This window comes from Pollicipes pollicipes, unplaced genomic scaffold (assembly GCF_011947565.3).
Source record: "Pollicipes pollicipes isolate AB1234 unplaced genomic scaffold, Ppol_2.1 Scaffold_7261;HRSCAF=8764_pilon_pilon_pilon, whole genome shotgun sequence".
Lineage (NCBI taxonomy): Eukaryota > Metazoa > Arthropoda > Thecostraca > Pollicipedomorpha > Pollicipedidae > Pollicipes > Pollicipes pollicipes.
In genome coordinates, this window is record NW_023597054.1 from 38,179,677 (window position 1) to 38,197,139 (window position 17,463).

General features: G+C 62.7%; 1 protein-coding gene across 1 annotated transcript in view; it reads right to left on the reverse strand.

Annotated features, from left to right (window-relative positions):
• LOC119111385 (KICSTOR complex protein SZT2) overlaps window positions 1-17,463 on the reverse strand; it is a 59,867-nt gene that overhangs the window by 25,732 nt on the left and 16,672 nt on the right. Inside the window, exons 21-48 of the mRNA XM_037235198.1 lie at window positions 16,861-16,994; window positions 16,012-16,109; window positions 15,375-15,502; window positions 15,290-15,335; window positions 14,636-14,874; window positions 14,218-14,293; window positions 13,470-13,648; window positions 13,051-13,080; window positions 12,832-13,002; window positions 12,467-12,563; window positions 11,940-12,173; window positions 11,290-11,381; window positions 10,824-10,960; window positions 10,467-10,594; window positions 10,110-10,210; window positions 9,697-9,778; window positions 9,153-9,266; window positions 8,861-8,919; window positions 8,726-8,809; window positions 7,094-7,228; window positions 6,518-6,657; window positions 5,098-5,185; window positions 4,429-4,570; window positions 3,731-3,962; window positions 2,899-3,019; window positions 2,029-2,131; window positions 618-784; window positions 37-159 (exon numbers count right to left, since the gene is read on the reverse strand). Coding sequence (XP_037091093.1) covers window positions 37-159; window positions 618-784; window positions 2,029-2,131; window positions 2,899-3,019; window positions 3,731-3,962; window positions 4,429-4,570; window positions 5,098-5,185; window positions 6,518-6,657; window positions 7,094-7,228; window positions 8,726-8,809; window positions 8,861-8,919; window positions 9,153-9,266; window positions 9,697-9,778; window positions 10,110-10,210; window positions 10,467-10,594; window positions 10,824-10,960; window positions 11,290-11,381; window positions 11,940-12,173; window positions 12,467-12,563; window positions 12,832-13,002; window positions 13,051-13,080; window positions 13,470-13,648; window positions 14,218-14,293; window positions 14,636-14,874; window positions 15,290-15,335; window positions 15,375-15,502; window positions 16,012-16,109; window positions 16,861-16,994 — 3,480 coding nt within the window. The remainder of the gene's footprint in view (window positions 1-36; window positions 160-617; window positions 785-2,028; window positions 2,132-2,898; window positions 3,020-3,730; window positions 3,963-4,428; window positions 4,571-5,097; window positions 5,186-6,517; window positions 6,658-7,093; window positions 7,229-8,725; window positions 8,810-8,860; window positions 8,920-9,152; window positions 9,267-9,696; window positions 9,779-10,109; window positions 10,211-10,466; window positions 10,595-10,823; window positions 10,961-11,289; window positions 11,382-11,939; window positions 12,174-12,466; window positions 12,564-12,831; window positions 13,003-13,050; window positions 13,081-13,469; window positions 13,649-14,217; window positions 14,294-14,635; window positions 14,875-15,289; window positions 15,336-15,374; window positions 15,503-16,011; window positions 16,110-16,860; window positions 16,995-17,463) is intronic.

The window sequence follows — 17,463 nt, forward strand, 5'->3', positions numbered from 1 at the left end:
CTGCCCCACCAGGCTCCGGGGGCGGTCGCCACTCACCCGGAAGTGGTTCTCCTCACGGCTGTCGGTGTACTTGGGCTGGTGCAGCAGCTGCAGCAGGTTGTTGCGCAGGTAGCCGACCACCGAGTCGAGGTGCGGCACGGCCGACGGCGGCAGGGTGAACTGCGACAGAGCGCCCAGCCGTCACACTGGGGGCACGTGCAACATCGGCGCCGGCGCTGGCGCCCGCTCATTGGCCTACAGCTGACCAATACGTGACGGCGCACACCCTCCGAGTAGACCCGCCTTCTGCCGACGCCGTGTGGGAGAGTATTCTAACACCGGCCTACAGCTGACCAATACGTGACGGCGCACACCCTCGGAGTGGACCCGCCTTCTGCCGACGCCGCGTGGGAGAGTATTCTAACACCGGCCTACAGCTGACCAATACGTAACGGCGCACACCCTCGGAGTGGACCCGCCTACCGCCGACGCCGTGTGGGAGAGTATTCTAACGCTCGCCTGATATGTGGTCACCTTGAGACCGTGGTCACCGGACACAATTTGCAATTTCACGTACGTCACTTGGGCACTCTTGTCGGGCGCCGTGGTCCGTACGATGTGGCCGGGTACATAGTCACCTTGAGGCTGTGGTCGGGCGGCGCCCCCGGCCGCTGGATGAAGTGCACGTCCTCGGGTGCCAGCTTGGTCTGCGGGTTTCGCAGCAGCGCCTTGGAGAACAGCTCCAGAAGCCGCTCGTCCAGCCGGTTGTACAGCAGCTCCACCAGATCCTCCTTAATGCTGGGGCCTGCCGGTCGGGACGCTATCATCAGCGGCCTCACAGGCCGACACGGCATCGCATTTGGGACAAGGCTGACCAAAATGTATCTATTTTATGTGTGCTTAAGATGCATAGAATCAAAGTTAAGGAGTGTTTCACTTTTGCATGGGGTTTTGAACTAAAATAGCCATCTTGAAGATCATTCGGTGCAGTTCACAGTCCTGCACCTCTTTATACCCAAACCCCTCTAGTTTCAGAGCAACATGCCCACGGAGATGTGCAGACCATTTCGGGGACTATTTCAAGGTCACCCAGGCATCCATGACGCCACAGTAAATGATCGAGTCGTTCGCATTTGGCATTCGTGAGCCCGATGTCCAGATTTTAGGCCGTCAACTGGCTCTCGATCAATGTGCAAGGAACGGTGACGCCATGAAATACCCACATGTTAAGGAGCATGTTTACTCAACAGAGAAATTTCGTTTTCTGGAGCAGTCCTTTTCCCTGAAAAGTATACCAATGTTTTGGTGTACAAAACAATTGCATAAGTTTATCCATGAGCCTCCATGAGCCGCCTCCAAGGGCTTGCAAAGTCATTTACAAGACAACGGCCGGTCATTTGCTGTTCATGGGTAGTAGATGACACTTTTGGAACTGGAATCAGCATAAGGTAATAATCTACAGGCGCACGAGCCACTTTGGCTAGGATGAGAACACTGTCATGGTCCAATAGAGTCGATGACTAACGCTTACCGCCTCTGACCTTACATCGTTCCCAGGCTACAGTTGGACACTAAATATGATGATGGGCACGACACAGTGCCTATTTGGCTCAACATGTGTCGTCCTTCCCAACAAAAATGGTAAATTTTCAGCTTTGTGCTCGCTTGCACTATGGTCCATCAGATTCGGAATGTCATTGTTTGACCTCAACTGGTCAAACCGGGCATAGCTCGATTCCTGAGAGACCGGTCTGCCTGCAGATCTTCGCGTGGCGGCTCCAGCCCAGCTCTGGGACTCACTGGGCGGGGCGCCTCCTGCCCTCCGCCAGTGACGTGAGTTAAAGTCGCTCCCACCCGGCGCTGGTGGCTAGCGCTGCGGGTTACCTGGCTCGGTGATTTCGTGTTGGCTAGCGCTCTAGGCTACCTGACTCGGTGATGCCGTGCACCTGTTTGCTAGCGCTGCGGGTTACCTGGCTCGGTAATGCCTGTTTGCTAGCGCTGCGGGTTACGTTGCTCGCTGATGCCGTGTTAGCTAGCGCTGCGGGTTACCTGGCTCGGTGATGCCGTGCACCATCAGCATGATGCCCTCGCCGGACTCCGCTCGCGAGCTGGTCTCCCGCTCGCCCACGGAGGTGCAGCGGCCCCGGGACGGCTGCGAAGCGGAGCGCACCACCAGTCAGCGGCGCCCTTCGCCGCGTGGCACACACCGGCACGGGCGCACGCTCAGCTCGTGGGCCCACACTCACGGGCAGACGAGAACGACAGTCGTCTGGGCAGTGACGCATGAGACAGTGATGTGCATATCTGCCAGGAAACTCGCGTGCATCTCGCGGGCAGCTCCCGCAAACGTGGGACATGGAACTTCGATAGCTCCAACTCGAATACGGTTGAAGCGCATATTAGCAGACACCCAATTGAAATATGATAAAAAATGTGGGCTTTATTAACATATATCAGGTTTCAGAATGAGAGCAATTAGTGCCGAGCATTTACTTGTTTCAGTGACAGTATCTCAGCGGGACGGAAAATGCTATTTTTGCATTTTTTTCTAAAGCACCACCATTGGGTAAATATCAACTATCGCCCGGATATTGGAGAGGGGGGGGGGGGGGAGGGAGCTGCCCACTGCATTCAGTGTCCGTGACATGGTTGAATCAGCATTCCTAGTTCCGCAACAAGCACAATGTTGTTAATGTTATGTTAATGTTATGTAAATGTTATGTTAAGCACAATGTTAATGTTGCGCCGGACGTACTCTGTTAAAACCACCAGACCTTAATATCAGCCCACGTCGCGATAGCAAATTCGTATATTAATACGGTTGAAATTATCATACAACTGTGCGCCACAGGCTGTCCGACAGCAACTCGCTGAATTCCTTCCCCTCATCCGTCGGCCTGCCTGCGAGCGATTGCCCACCTCGTCTTTGAGACTGGTGATGCTGGGTCTGCCAGGCTGCAGCGAGAGACGCTCGTCCAGGGACAGGGCCGACGCACTGTCACCAGAGGCGCGAGCACTGGCTGCACAGCACTCCTGCAGTCTGCCCACACAAGGAGGGGCGTGCCTCAGTAGGACGCAGCACCACACAGACAGCTGAAGGAGACATACTGTCACCAGCGGCGCGAGCACTGGCCGCGCAGCACTCCTGCAGTCTGCCCACACAAGGAGGGGCGTGCCTCAGTAGGACACAGCACCACACAGACAGCTGGAGGAGACATACTGTCACCAGCGGCGCGAGCACTGGCCGCGCAGCACTCCTGCAGTCTGCCCACACAAGGAGGAGCGGGCCTCAGTAGGACGCAGCACCACACAGACAGCAGGAGGAGACATACTGTCACCAGAGGCGCGAGCACTGGCTGCACAGCACTCCTGCAGTCTGCCCACACAAGGAGGAGCGGGCCTCAGTAGGGTGCAGCACCACACAGACAGCTGGAGGAGACATACTGTCACCAGCGGCGCGAGCACTGGCCGCACAGCACTTCTGCAGCCTGCCCACACATGGGAACAGGCCTCAGCAGGGCGCAGCGCCACACGGACAGTCAGCGAGACCGACACACAGTTACCAGACGCGCGAGCACTGGCCTGTAGTTTGTTCCGAGAGGGCCGGGCCTCAATGGTGGCACATCACACCACATGCAGCCAGGAGCGTGACTATGTCGCTAGACCCACAGGCACTGGGCGTTACACACTCCGCAGTCTGCCTGGACACCTGCCCCCACGAATCGCACTCACCGCGCTCCAGCTCTCTCACCTGAGGTAGAACACCTGCTCCAGCTTGGGGTCCTTGAAGACGAACATGTTGCGCCGGTTGGTGACGGCGAACGTCTCGAGCGCCTGGCGTAGGTAGGCGAGCCCAGGCGCGGCCGCGTGCGCCGGACCGCGCAGGCGCGGGTGCAGAGCGAACTGGGCGCACCACGTGACCGGACAGGCGAAGTGGCCCGCCTGGAACTTCAGGTTGGCCTCCAGGTAGTGGCGGTTGAGGTCTGCCGGCACGGCACGGAGGCTCAACAAGGACCAGCTGTCGGGCACGGCTGCCGCACGACTGCGCCGCCGATACAACCCTAGTCACGGGCTGCATAGGCGAGGGCAGCGGACTGGGAGCACCATGGCCTTGGGGCAGCATGGTTGTTGACCTTGGAGCACCAAGTGCTTCAAAGTCAAGACAAACGTCCAGTCCACGAACCACAGATGGCTTCAGGCAACCCTGGTGAACCGCTCGTATCTAAGTTACAAATGACGCGACCTGCATTGCACATGGCCAGTACACACCTGGGCTCTGCGCATACACGCATCCATGTGAGGTCGGCTCTCCAACGCAGACTCGGTCCGGTACCTGCACGCACACGCGCGCGCACGCACGCACGCACGCACGCACGCGCACGCACACGCACACCCACCCACACGCCCACACCCACACCCACACACACACACGGTCCGGGGCCTACTGACCATCGGGCGAGTGGGCGCCGGGACGGCTGTAGCTGGCCGACAGGCCATGCAGCTCGTCCGCCTGCCACAGGTCGGCGCTCGACTCCGGCTCCAGCAGGTTGTCGCAGAAGCGGGAGCTCTCCAGCTCCTGCAGCAGCAGCATCTGCCGCAGCGACGGCCGCAGCGTCAGCGCATTCGCGGCATGACCGGCGTCACCGGACAGCGGGGACGCAGCAGACACCGCTGGCGAGGCGTCACCACCAGACAGCGGGGACGCGGCAGACACCGCTGGCGAGGCGTCAACGGACAGCGGGAACGCAGCAGACACCGCTGGCGAGGCGTCGCCGGACAGTGGGAACACAGCAGACACCGCTGGCGGGGCGTCACTGGGCCATGGAGCACCACTGGCGGGCAGATCACAGCCACACCACGGTCCCATCCGCCGCCCGCAGCACGTCGTTTGGACCTCAAGAGCAAGCGCCGCTGTGTCCGACAGCGGCGTGGAACGACGACACACGGCGAAGGCCTGTCTCTGGGAAACGCCGTAAATGAAACCTTATGCGTTTGTGCGCGTGTGTGTGGGGCGGGGGGGGGGGGGCTGGTGAACGGTATGGCCAACACACGCGTGTGCCCTGCCTTTCCGTGCACGACTAGCGCGAGACCGAAAGGTCAGAAGACGGGCCCACCTACCTGGTTCACCACCTTGCATATCTGGTTGATCTTGGCAATGACCTGGTCGTGAATTGCTTTGTTGTCACAGACATCCTCACGTCGGTACCTGCAAAGGATGATGACAATTGAATGGCACAACACACTGACGCAGTAGCATGCGCCCGGGTGGCCGGTTGAATGCGAGACGCTCGGTTGGGGTGAGGGAAGGAGCAATTTGACCCTCCAATATATCGAAAATCAACATACCTGGAGTCACCAAATTCACAGGTTAGGTTACATGCCCGCATGTAAACTCACTTGTGCCAAATCGTGAGGTCCCTAGGTCATAACCGCCAGGTCAAAGATGGTCAAATAAGATCAAACTCCACACTGGTGTCCGAAGTGTCCTCAGGTCACGTCACGCGACCACATTTCATCCGCATACTTTTTACACATACTTCTTCTAGGCAAAAAGTCACTGATATTAATGACGGGCCAGTGACCTTATTTGACCTTCAGAGGGTAAATGAGCCAAAAAACCTTCGAAATTTGGTATAACGCTTCAACAAAAATAGGGGGCAAGGACTACGTTAGGCGGAATGCTCCTAAAAACAAAAGGTCCATTGGGGTCATTGTAAGTCAGTGACCCCCTCTGACCATCATGAAGTTCAAATAATATGTCTGTTGATGTCCCTGTGACCAAGAGATTCGAAATAAACGCTAAAAGTACCCTGCAAAGCAATATGCGTTGTCAAAGAGTGACTTGGTTTTTATCTCGGTCTGACCTTCGTAGCTGACCCAAGGTCAATGGGATTAGTCACAATCCTAAATTCGATTGCCCAATTGTCTAAGAAATCATCACAATATAAATCTCACAGGTATCTGACTTAGCCCAACACCCCCCTGTCGCATAAGATTGAACGATTCCCTGCGTATTCCCTTCGCTGACAACCACGGTCTGACTTTGACCTGCCTGAGGTCAGCAACCTTAAAGGGTAAATCTTCGTTTCAGATAAGACTGCTATTTATTTACCTATCACAATGCTGAGCTGCTAAATTGCCCACAACTACGCAAAGTTTGGCGATGCTACGCCGCACCCTTCGGAAGCTATTTTTTTTTAAACTTGGGGGGGGGGGAGCGGATTGCCCGCACCCGAGCGCGTGCAAACATAACATGCTGGCCGACACACATAGCCTTCTAAGAAAACCGGGGACGCACACACCATGGTTAGTTTAGACAACAAAATGTAAACAACCTGCAATATTTTCACTCCCACGGATGTGCTGAATTCGAAAACGCATACGCTATTGATATACAAAAGCACTGACGCGATTGCCTGACTAAACCGCAACGCCCAGCGCCTTACAGCCACGCCCGTACAGCCCAGCGGCGTCGGGACTCAGACCACCGCGTCCTCGGCACCCGGCAGTCCGGCCGCCGGTCCGCAGCGTCACTCGCCTGCAGTGGAAGAACGTGTCGACGGCCTCCTCCGAGACGTACAGGATGAGCCAGAAGGCCGGCAGCAGGATACGCTCGGCCGGCTCGTGCTCCGAGTCAGAGTTGTTGTCACCGTCGCCCTCGTACCCCTCCTCGGTCAGCTGCCGGCCCACGGAACCCGGTGAGGCACGCACCCGACACGGTGGGCCCGGCCCGCCACCCATCCACCCACACGCCCACGCGCGCGCGCTGCCCGGTGGCGGAGGAGGCGGAAGGCCGGGCGCACACTCCGACACTCGCGGCCACATGTCCGCCACAGACAGCACACACATCAGCGGTGCGGACCGGCGCACAGCCCACGCAGGGGAATGATATAACATCACTGCATAACCCAGGCACGCTCTTGCGACTAGAGAAGGCCTACTGTGAACGAATGCACAAAGCGACCGACATGTGTTCATCATGGCATTAGTTTCTAAGCCAGCACAAAGCTAATTCACATCCCTCGGATTTCCATGACTCCCGTGTCAGTCCCACGCGACGTGCGGCTAGCAGGCCGCTGCGTGTGGCGCCCCCGGCGGCAGACACGACACGTACGTGGATGTTATCGTCGAGCTTGCTGGAGCTGTCGCTGGCCGGGCGGGGCGGCTGGACGGCGGTGGAGTCAACCTCGGCGGCCGAGCGACAGCGGCGCGAGTCGGCCGCCGCCACGTCCCCGGCGCCCTCCCACACCTGGCGGCAGGAGGACACTCTCAGGGGGACGGCCGCCGCCACGTCCCCGGCGCCCTCCCACACCTGGCGGCAGGGGGACACTCTCAGGGGGACGGCCGCCGCCGCGTCCCCGGCGCCCTCCCACACCTGGCGGCAGGGGGACACTCTCAGGGGGACGGCCGCCGCCGCGTCCCCGGCGCCCTCCCACACCTGGCGGCAGGGGGACACTCTCAGGGGGACGGCCGCCGCCGCGTCCCCGGCGCCCTCCCACACCTGGCGGCAGGGGGACACTCTCAGGGGGACGGCCGCCGCCACGTCCCCGGCGCCCTCCCACACCTGGCGGCAGGGGGACACTCTCAGGGGGACGGCCGCCGCCGCGTCCCCGGCGCCCTCCCACACCTGGCGGCAGGGGGACACTCTCAGGGGGACGGCCGCCGCCGCGTCCCCGGCGCCCTCCCACACCTGGCGGCAGGGTGACACACTCAGGGGGACGGCCGCCGCCGCGTCCCCGGCGCCCTCCCACACCTGGCGGCAGGGTGACACACTCAGGGGGACGGCCGCCGCCGCGTCCCCGGCGCCCTCCCACACCTGGCGGCAGGGTGACACACTCAGGGGGACGGCCGCCGCCACGTCCCCGGCGCCCTCCCACACCTGGCGGCAGGGTGACACACTCAGGGGGACGGCCGCCGCCACGTCCCCGGCGCCCTCCCACACCTGGCGGCAGGGTGACACACTCAGGGGGACGGCCGCCGCCACGTCCCCGGCGCCCCTCCCACACCTGGCGGCAGGGTGACACTCTCAGGGGGACGGCCGCCGCCACGTCCTCGGCGCCCTCCCACACCTGGCGGCAGGGTGACACACTCAGGGGGACGGCCGCCGCCAGCCGGCACAAGACACCGGGAGCGACAAAGGGATGCCACGCTGGCGGACAACGAGGGTTCAGGGCCCGTCAGATACGCCAGCAGACACTACCAGAGGCACAGGATTAGTTTGGCAGGTCAGTGCACAGCTTTTGGAAGCATAGACAGAAGCATGAAAGCAAGCACAATCTCAGCAGCAGTGGTCCAAAGTAAATTTACACGTCACTGACCAACAGGGCGTTGGCTAGATGAAAACCAAGTCAGAACGCAGAACACATCTTGCATGCGGTCCAGTCCACGTGTTGTTCATCTGGTCTGGAGACAACTTGGACAAACCCAGGCCGGGGAAGCAGCAATGAAACATTCCAATGGCGATAAGGGCTCCAACTACACCGATTTTTCAATCGTGGATATCAGAAAGCGTGTATAAGTAACCAACTACGAACAACAGTACGTGAACACACGAGTTCTGGTGTACGGTCGATGCGTGAGTGCATGTTTGCGTGTACGCGAAACAGACGCATCATTACTCGCGTGGGTCAATGCCATCAGAAATAAACACCCGTCCGGTCTGCAACACTGAGCCCGGCGGCTGGTGTCGTCCGCTCTGCGCCTGGCTGCGCGGCCGGCGTGCCGCGGCAGCGGCCCGGCGGCGTACCTGACTGCGAGGCCGGCGGCGCGGCTGGGCCGGCGCGCCGCCGAACAGGGCGGCCACCTCGCGGTCCTCGTGGCTCAGCGCCGCCTCGGTGGAGGCCGGCCGGTGTGAGACGGAGCGGCGCAGGCGCGGCGGCACGCGCCGCGCCGCCTGGTGGTTCTGCGCCGTGCAGTCGTCGTCCGACACGGAGCCGAGGCCTGCGGCGGGAGGGCGGGCCGGCGGCGTCAGCGGCGTTAGCGGCGCCGGCGGGCTCTGCGTCCCACAGGCCAGCACGGCCCGCCCAAGTCCTGAACAACCTCCCGGGCAGGTCAGCGACGGACTCCGCTGTAACAGTGGCTAGCCGCTCCCAATTTCAAGAGTACGCAATCATCCGCGCCATGTACGGGCGTCCGGTACGTAGTCCTGACGTCCGGCCGGGCACCGTACTCACTGGTGAGGTACTGGCACAGATCGACGCTGGTGGAGCGGGCCAGCAGAGTCTGCGCCATCAGCGCGTCCGGCGTGCAGGGTCGCCGCACTGACGCCACCTCCTCCATGGAGAACCCTGCCCGCGCGGCACCCGGGCAAGGCGGTCAGAGACGACACAGCCGGCCGCGGCGGCTCGCTTCTCCGGTCAGCGAGACGAGGCGAAATCCATCCCCGCTCGATCGGTCCCCGCCACCGGTACACAGCAGGAGGGAGTCACACGAAGCTTGGCCTCATCAGGACCATAACCAGATCTGTCTCCGGCAGCTGGGCGACGCCAGCAGCCTTCAACATTTCAGTCTTCCACACGCGCTCGGTCACGAAGCCGCGTCCTGCCCATCGCCGGCCCCCGCGTCCCCGCACATCCCCAGCTCTCGCCCGCACGCACACCGCCGCCGTGACGCGCGCGGCGGCTCCACCCGCACCTGGGGCGTTCGGCGGCGGTGTGAAGCGAGCAGCGTGACGGAGCGGGCCGAGCGGCGGCACCAGACTCCAGGTGAGCGCCTGACATGAGGAGGACTCGTGCACCAGGTAGTACAGGTTGTCCAGCTGGGCCAGCTCGTAGCCAGGCACCTGCAGACGACGGAACTCCTGCGCGGCACGGAGCACGGGTCTGAGACACCGCACAGCTGTATTAGCGCCACTGACGGAAGTAGTCAAAGCTGCATTGGCGACAGTGCCACTGTCACAGTGGCGCTGAAGCACGGAACTGAGCAAGCCTGAGATACGGTAAAGCAAGGAGAGCGAGTCCTTAGGCACCATACCGCAGAGAAAGAGCGGCTCTGAAGGATGTATACTGAATGAACATTTTCCTGGCGCGCTGAGACCAAAACAAGATTGAATGAGCAACGTAAGAATAAATGCTATGACCACTCCCTCCCCTCCCCATCAATGAGCCCGACAGAGGGGTACGTTGACTTGCCTCCATGAACTTATCAATGCTCTTCTCCGGTCCATAGACAAAGTTGAGCTGGATCCGCTTGTGCACACAGCCGCGTCGGGGCCGGGACATCTGGATCTGACCTGTCAGAATTTCACGCATCTTATGCAGTCCTGATTTAACATGCAAAACAATGACGCGTCTCGCCTCATTATCGTTAGTTTGCTGTGATTTTTGACCACACCAGCACAGCTACGTCCGCCCCGACTCTGACCAACAGTACGTCAGTCACCAAGTCACCGTTCATAGGAGCGAGACGGGGAGAGAAGGGGGACTGACCGGCCGAGCGGCGCACGTGGTCCGCCACCGTCGTGAGCACGGACAGCTGCGGCGGGAAGCTGTCCAGCAGGAGGGCGGCGATCTCGTCCATCAGCAGCCACTGCACCTCGCCCTTGGTGGCCGTCACCGCCTGTACCTGGTACTCGCTCAGGTTGCCCAGGTGGTTGCCCAGCTGGCTGGCATTGAAGCTGCAGGGTAGGCTGGGGTCAGGCTACCTGACGACTCGGGCTCCCCGTACCGGATAACGCGAGTAGCCGGCTTATCAACCAAGCAGATCAATAAACAACGCAAGGGACATTGGGCACATCGCGTTTTGCCTGAATGAATATTGCCGTCGCTCTCACCACACTACACTCTACGCCTCGTAACTCACCACGCCTGCTCACCGGCACAGAATCCGGCTCCTGGCGCTCTCACCTCTCGACATCGCTGCTGCTGCTGCGGCCGCTACCGCAGCTGCCCATCTCCAGCACCTCCGAGCAGCCCAGGCCGTCCGAGCAGAACGAAGTGGCGCGCACCTGATGCTTGGTGTGCTCCGATATCCGGACGTCCACCTGCCGGGCCGTCGAGCCGCTCAGGGAACCGGCGCGCCGACAAAGTCGTCGGGCCGCTCAGAGGTCTGGCGCGCAGACACCGGCCGTCGGGCCGCTCAGAGGTCTGGCGCACCGGCAGGAGACGCGTCACGTCACGCGCTCCGGTCGGCAGAGCTGAGCTGACACAGAGCGGTCTGACACGACTGACCTGACGACTGACGGCTGACCTGACCTGACCAACAGCGGAGCGGTCAGCAGCGGACGCACACAGGTCCCGCCTGAACAAGCTGAAGACAACAGACGATGTACACAGCGCGACCGGTGCGGCGTGCGGGGCCCAGCCTGCCTACCTGGTACGGCAGCGTGAGACACAGCAGGTCCAGCGTGACCTGGACCGTGTCCAGCGGTATGTCCGTCTCGCTCATGCCTCCTGTCAGCTCCCCTGGAGTACACCAAAGGTCAGATCACAGTGAGGTGCGACAGGGTCAGGTCTCACCGGGTAACACACGATGACAGCACCCTGTCGTGCACGGCGTCTTGCTACTCCCTCAGGCAAGGCTGACGTATGCATGCATGTGTGCATTGACGTCTTAAACACTCCGACATAAAATGGCCATTCCGAGCATCGAGTCAGTAAGGTCAAGAGGCAGACCATGTTAAAAAGGACACTCGCGACGACAATCACACGCAAGCACACGCATATGTTGATCAAGTTCCAGAGAAATGATTACTGAGATTTGGCACAGGCTCGGTCCCGTGGGAAAAGACAGCGTCAAGTCAGAGAAGGGACACATCTTTGACAGCTTAACTCCTGCCGGGGATTCTCAGGGGAGGGCAGGCCACAGCGGGACACGGCACCGCAACAGCAGGCCAAGCCACAGGGGAGCAGTCTCGCGTCTCCACCGAACGTGCATCACCAGCGTCAGCGGCGCAGCCCGGAAGGCCCCCGCTGTGCGGCGCTGTGAGCGCCTGCCGAGGCCCCCAGCCGGCCGGCTCTCACCGATGCAGGTGGGCAGATCGCGGATGTGTCGGGTGTAGGTGTTGGCGCCGGTGCGGATGGTGCAGGTCAGCTGCAGGAACAGCGGCGCCATGCTCTCCTCCTCGCGCTCCTCGCCCATCTCCACGGCCCGTTCGTCCAGGTCGCCCACAGACTCGGAGTCCACGTTGGACACGAGCGACGTCTTGGTGACCACGCTGACGATCTCCTCCGGGTGCTGCATCTCCTTCCACAGCTCTGACGACAGCGCGCGTGGAGCCGACCGTCAGACATCACGGCCCAGCTCAAACCAGACCGCTGGCCGTCGTCGTCCCCGGCCGCACACAACACCGCCATCAGGCCCATGACACGGAAGAGCGGGGCAAATGGTCGATGCAGGGCGACAGCGGAATCGCTGACTTCAGCCCAGCCGGTCAAGGGGTCATCCCACGGCCCCACGGTCACATGGTGGCGGCCCTGCCGAGCCCAGGGCAGAGCTGGGGTGTCGCGCGGTAGGTACCACGTGCCCGGCCGGCCGCCCCGCCACCCACCGGCGCGATCGATGTCGTTCAGCTGGACAGTGCTGGCCTCGTTGTCGGCGGATGGCACGCGCTCCGGGTAGTCGTCCGGCAGTGTGGCCTCATCGTCCTGCCGCCGCGCGGGCACGCGTGTCACACAGGCCAGTGCGAGCGGAGCGCGGCGCCACCGGCCACCGACGCCACGGCCTCCTCCAGACACGCAACGGTAACGGCTGCTGTGAGTCAGCTGGGTCGCGTACACAACGCTCCGTCCCTCCAAACATTGCTCACTCCGCACACACACGCGTGCCAGCCGCATGGCATCGAGCGGCGCCCGCCAGCCCTGTCAGTCCGGACACAGCCCGTCGGAGCCGCCGTCAGCCGGTCTGCTCACGTACCAGCATGGTGCGCAGCTCCGGCGGCAGGTAGAAGTACACCTCGGGGCCGGCCGGCGCCGCGCCGAAGCTGGCGCGCAGAATGTGCGCGAACTTGCGGCGCACCTCGGTATGCACCTTCTGCAGCCGGTCGCAGGGCTGGTGGCCGCGGAGCAGGGCCAGCGGCAGCCGCGTCTCCGGCTCGGCGCCCGGCCGCCGCCGCCGCTCCTCGTCAGAGCGCACCACGAAGTCCCGGATGTGGCCGCAGATGGTCTGCGGCGGGGACGGCCAGGCGTCAGCCGCGGCTGCCGGCTCTCGCCGGGGGAGCGCATGCATGAGGCGCGGCAAACAGGAGTGATAACATGACGCATTTCATGTTAGTTCACGTGTGTGCTACAACAGGGAAGAGGGCGAAACATGCCTTTCAGCGACCAATCGCTGCCGAAGAATAGCATCAAAACGGACGCAGGGGAATGAGCGGCCCTACGTCACGATGTGGTCGGTGCCTATTCTAACATAATGCGCCAACGGTCAAACGGATACCTTAGCAATAATCCGATATCCAGCTGTCTCACAGGAAAGGGAGAAGCACAGCCCCACCTCGACAATGTCAGACGCGACATCCCGTGTCACGCCCCGGCCTGCTTCACCGGACACCCCACCTTGAGGAAGTCGGTGATGTCAATCTCGAGCGCCTCCTCGTCGCACAGATCGATGGCCGACTGCACGTCCAGCGGGTGCGGCGTCTGCGCGCTCTGCAGCGACCTGAACACGCCCACCACGAAGGCGCGCGTGTGTGCCAGCTGCAGCACGTTGCAGTGCTCCACCAGGTGGGGTGGCTCTGCCGGCCCAGCCGTGCTGCGTGAGTCCGCCGCACGAGGTCCGACGGGCAGGCGAGATAAAACGGGTCGATAAAACGAACGGTGCACGTCCCGGCCGGGCGGGAAGGCTCGGCTGCACGTAGCCACGACACCAGCCGCGCCTTCCTCTTGTTCCGTAAGACCAACAACGCATCCCACTCGTCAATGTCCCCTCTGCAAGACAACGTTTACACTGTCCCAAAGCAGCTGAGTTAAAGCCTGGCCGCCACAGCATCTCCCGTAACGCCACAACGCCCTGCGCGCAGACAAACGCGAGCAACGCAAGCAAACACACATGCTGGAAGAGGACCTCAAGCAGGACCTCACGAGGTCCTACGTGAGACGCGTGCGGTCGCCTGCCCCTGACCTTCTGCACATGACCCCGTCGGTGGTGCCCACCTCTGCCCGACGCCCGCCCGCTGCTCACCTTCGGCGGGCTCCTCGGCCCGGCCGGCCGTCTCCCGCGGCGGCGCAGCCCGCTGCTCGGACGCCAGTGCGAACCGGGCGTCCCGGCAGATGTCCGGCGGCCGGCCGTGGCGCTCCCGGTAGCCCAGCTGCTGCGTCAGCGAGCGCAGCGCACAGTCGTACACGTAGACGGGCAGGCTGAGCGAGCCGAGCAGCGCCGGCTGGCGGCGGCAGGGCCGCGACCAGCCGCGCCGCCGCTGGCCCGCCTCGCTGTTGGGGAACGAGCGCGAGCGGTGCGGACACTGGGCCGGGTCCGACTCGCAGTGCTGCAGCTTGGACGGCGACGAGGGGTGCCGCGGCCGCGCCGTGCGGGCCGCACGCCGCGCCTCGCGCGCCTCCGCGTCCGCTGGCGCGTCCGTCACCAGCGTGACCGTCTTCTTGGCGGCGGCGCCGGCCGAGCAGGCCCGGCTGCGCGCCGCCTGCGCCAGCCCGTCGGGCGGCGCGGCCGCTGCCGGCGCCGCGCCGGCGGGCCGCGTGCTGAGCGAAGCGCTGCGCGGCGGCACCGCCACGGCGCTGCTCAGGCTGTCGGCCAGGCTGTCGGCGCGGCTGTCGGTGGCGAACAGGGCGCGCAGGCTCTCCTCGGCGTCCTCGGGCACGTACTGGCGGCTGTCGGTCCCGGCTGCGGCGCCGCGCATCAGCTGCTTCAGGTCGTCGAAGCTGGCCGGCAGCAGCGTCACCACCACGTGCGTCGAGCTGATGGCCTTAACGTAGCAGCGCCACTTGGGCACCGGGCCGCCCAGGTCTGCCGGCGCGGGCATGAGCAGTCACAGCCAGCCCTGGGGGCCCGTCACAGCCAGCCCTGGGGGCCCGTCACAGCCAGCCCTGGGTACCAGTTACAGCCAGCCCGGGCACCTGTCACAGCCGACCATGTTCAGTGACGTACACGGCGCAAGCCAGCATATAGGCGCACGCAGCTGTAAAGCCGGGTATGTATACAGGTCCGTGTAAGTGAGTCATGTAGCTACTGGCTATTTCCCCGCGGGAGTGTCGTCGGCGCCGGGTTACCGGTCGCTTAGAGAACCACGCAGGCGGGGACAGACATGAGTACCCGACAAAGCCGTGTCACCGTGCTCCGACGGCCAAGGCGGCGTCGCACGCAGCCCCTGCCGCGGCGGACACCGTTGCCGGCTCCGCGGCGGCCGGCGCCCGGCACACACCGTGCTGGAAGGGCGCGTGCGGCCGGCGCTCGGGCCGCTCCCGCTCGCTGATCAGCTGCGGGATGAGCCGGCAGTCGCGCTCGGTCAGCGTCAGCTGGCGCTGGTGCACGGCCGCCACCGTCTCCAGCAGCAGCCGGAACAGCTCCCGGTTGGCAGCGTCCGGGTCGTGGCGCTGGCCGGGCCCGCCGCACGGCGCGTCCAGGTCGGCCAGGTCTGCGGCCACACCGCCCAGTGAGTCTCGCGACCGGCGGCAACAGCTCACGCGGGCTGACTAACACACCGGCGTGCGCCTCAACATTCCAGAGAGTGGAAACGGAGAGGAAGTCTTGTTAGACGTCATCTCAGCTAGGAAAAGCACGACCCACGCCGCAATGAAAAAACCCACGCTCAGAGCCTCATCACCTACGTCAATTATTTACCCTCTATCTCACCTTGCACTTGTCACCCCGTAAGTAAGTTTTAGAACTTTCGGTACCTCTTTATCTCTTGTTTTCTTTTAAAGTATATCCGGCGGTCTTTTTGAACCACAAGCTCTTCCTAGCTCGCCTCTTCGTCCCAACACGAGACCGATTTGCTATGACTACCCGGAGTGCTCAGGTCAGCATCCGGCCCTGTGTCCGCTGATCGTGCGAACGGCAGGGACAGCAGGACACGACACACTATCTCTGCGTCCGGTGGCGGCCACCACCGACCCCGCACGCCGTTCTCGTATGGCCGCTCACCTTGGACGTAGGTGGAGAGCAGAACCTCGGCCTGCTGGCAACGCCGCAGCAGGCGCGGCAGATCGAAACAGAACGGCACCAGCCGGATGCCCATCTCACTGTCAGCACACGGGAGAGGGGGAGGGGCGGGCATCAGCAACGAACCGGCGTGGGTCAATTTCGAAATAGCGGGCGGGCAAGGTATTCGGACAAAGAGTTCATTAGAAAAAGTCGAACTGAAAACAAGTCAAATTAAAAACAGTCCAATACAAACTTAAGGACTAAAAGTAAGCAGATATCAAAAGCGACAGGGATGTCAGAACATAAAATAAAAAAATCACACAATGTGTGTTTTAGGGTTTCATAATGCACACGTAGTTCACCGCCGACGGTCAGATGCCGTCCGCTGTCCTGAGGCCGCCCTGCGCGCTCGGTTCCGCTCCCTCTCCCCTAACGTAAAACGCCGGGGTATCGAGGCCGCGGGTCGTCGCCCGGCGGACGAGAGCCGGGTGATGTTACAGAACAGCTGAGGCGCATATCTTGGCATCATATTCGGGCTCTCAGGCTCTTTTATCCCTTTCACTTTTTTCCTTTACAACCCTTATGTCTGGCGGATTTTTCGATTTTTCATTTGTCTGACTTTTTGTCCGGGAACCGACAGGCAAGAATGCACGCTACTGCCACGGTGCATTAAATGAGGAAAAGCTCTCAACTAACTGACTCCCTACCCCTCACTGTTGTAGAGGTCAATGTCACGTGACGTACAGAGCCAAGCGGTCAGCGACACCGCCTCTCCTCCACCCTCCCGACAGCCCACTGAGACAAGACAGGCGCAGCCGCCCAGCGCGGCGCCACGGCCGCCCCACCCACCTGGCGGGGAGGCTGTGCGGCGAGGAGGCGGCCCAGGGCGAGGGCACGCTGGCGCCATCCTCAGCGTCACACATCAGCGCCAGGTATTCCATGGTCACCAGGGTCGAGATGCACTCGCGGTCCAGCTCGTAGAACTGAAGGCAAACAGTGCTCCCGGTCAGCCGAGCGGTGACGGGTGAGACAGTACCGCCCGGCCGCGGCCGTCGGTCCCGGTCAGCCGAGCGGTGACGGGTGAGGCAGTGCCGCCCGGCCGCGGCCGTCGGTCCCGGTCAGCCGAGCGGTGACGGGTGAGACAGTGCCGCCCGGCCGCGGCCGTCGGTCCCGGTCAGCCGAGCGGTGACGGGTGAGGCAGTGCCGCCCGGCCGCGGCCGTCGGTCCCGGTCAGCCGAGCGGTGACGGGTGAGACAGTGCCGCCCGGCCGCGGCCGCCGCTCCCGGTCAGCCGAGCGGTGACGGGTGGGACAGTACCGCCCGGCCGCGGCCGTCGGTCCCGGTCAGCCGAGCGGTGGCGGGCGGAACAGGACCGCCCGGCCGCGGCCGTCGCTCCCGGTCAGCCGAGCGGTGACGGGTGAGACAGTACCGCCCGGCCGCGGCCGTCGGTCCC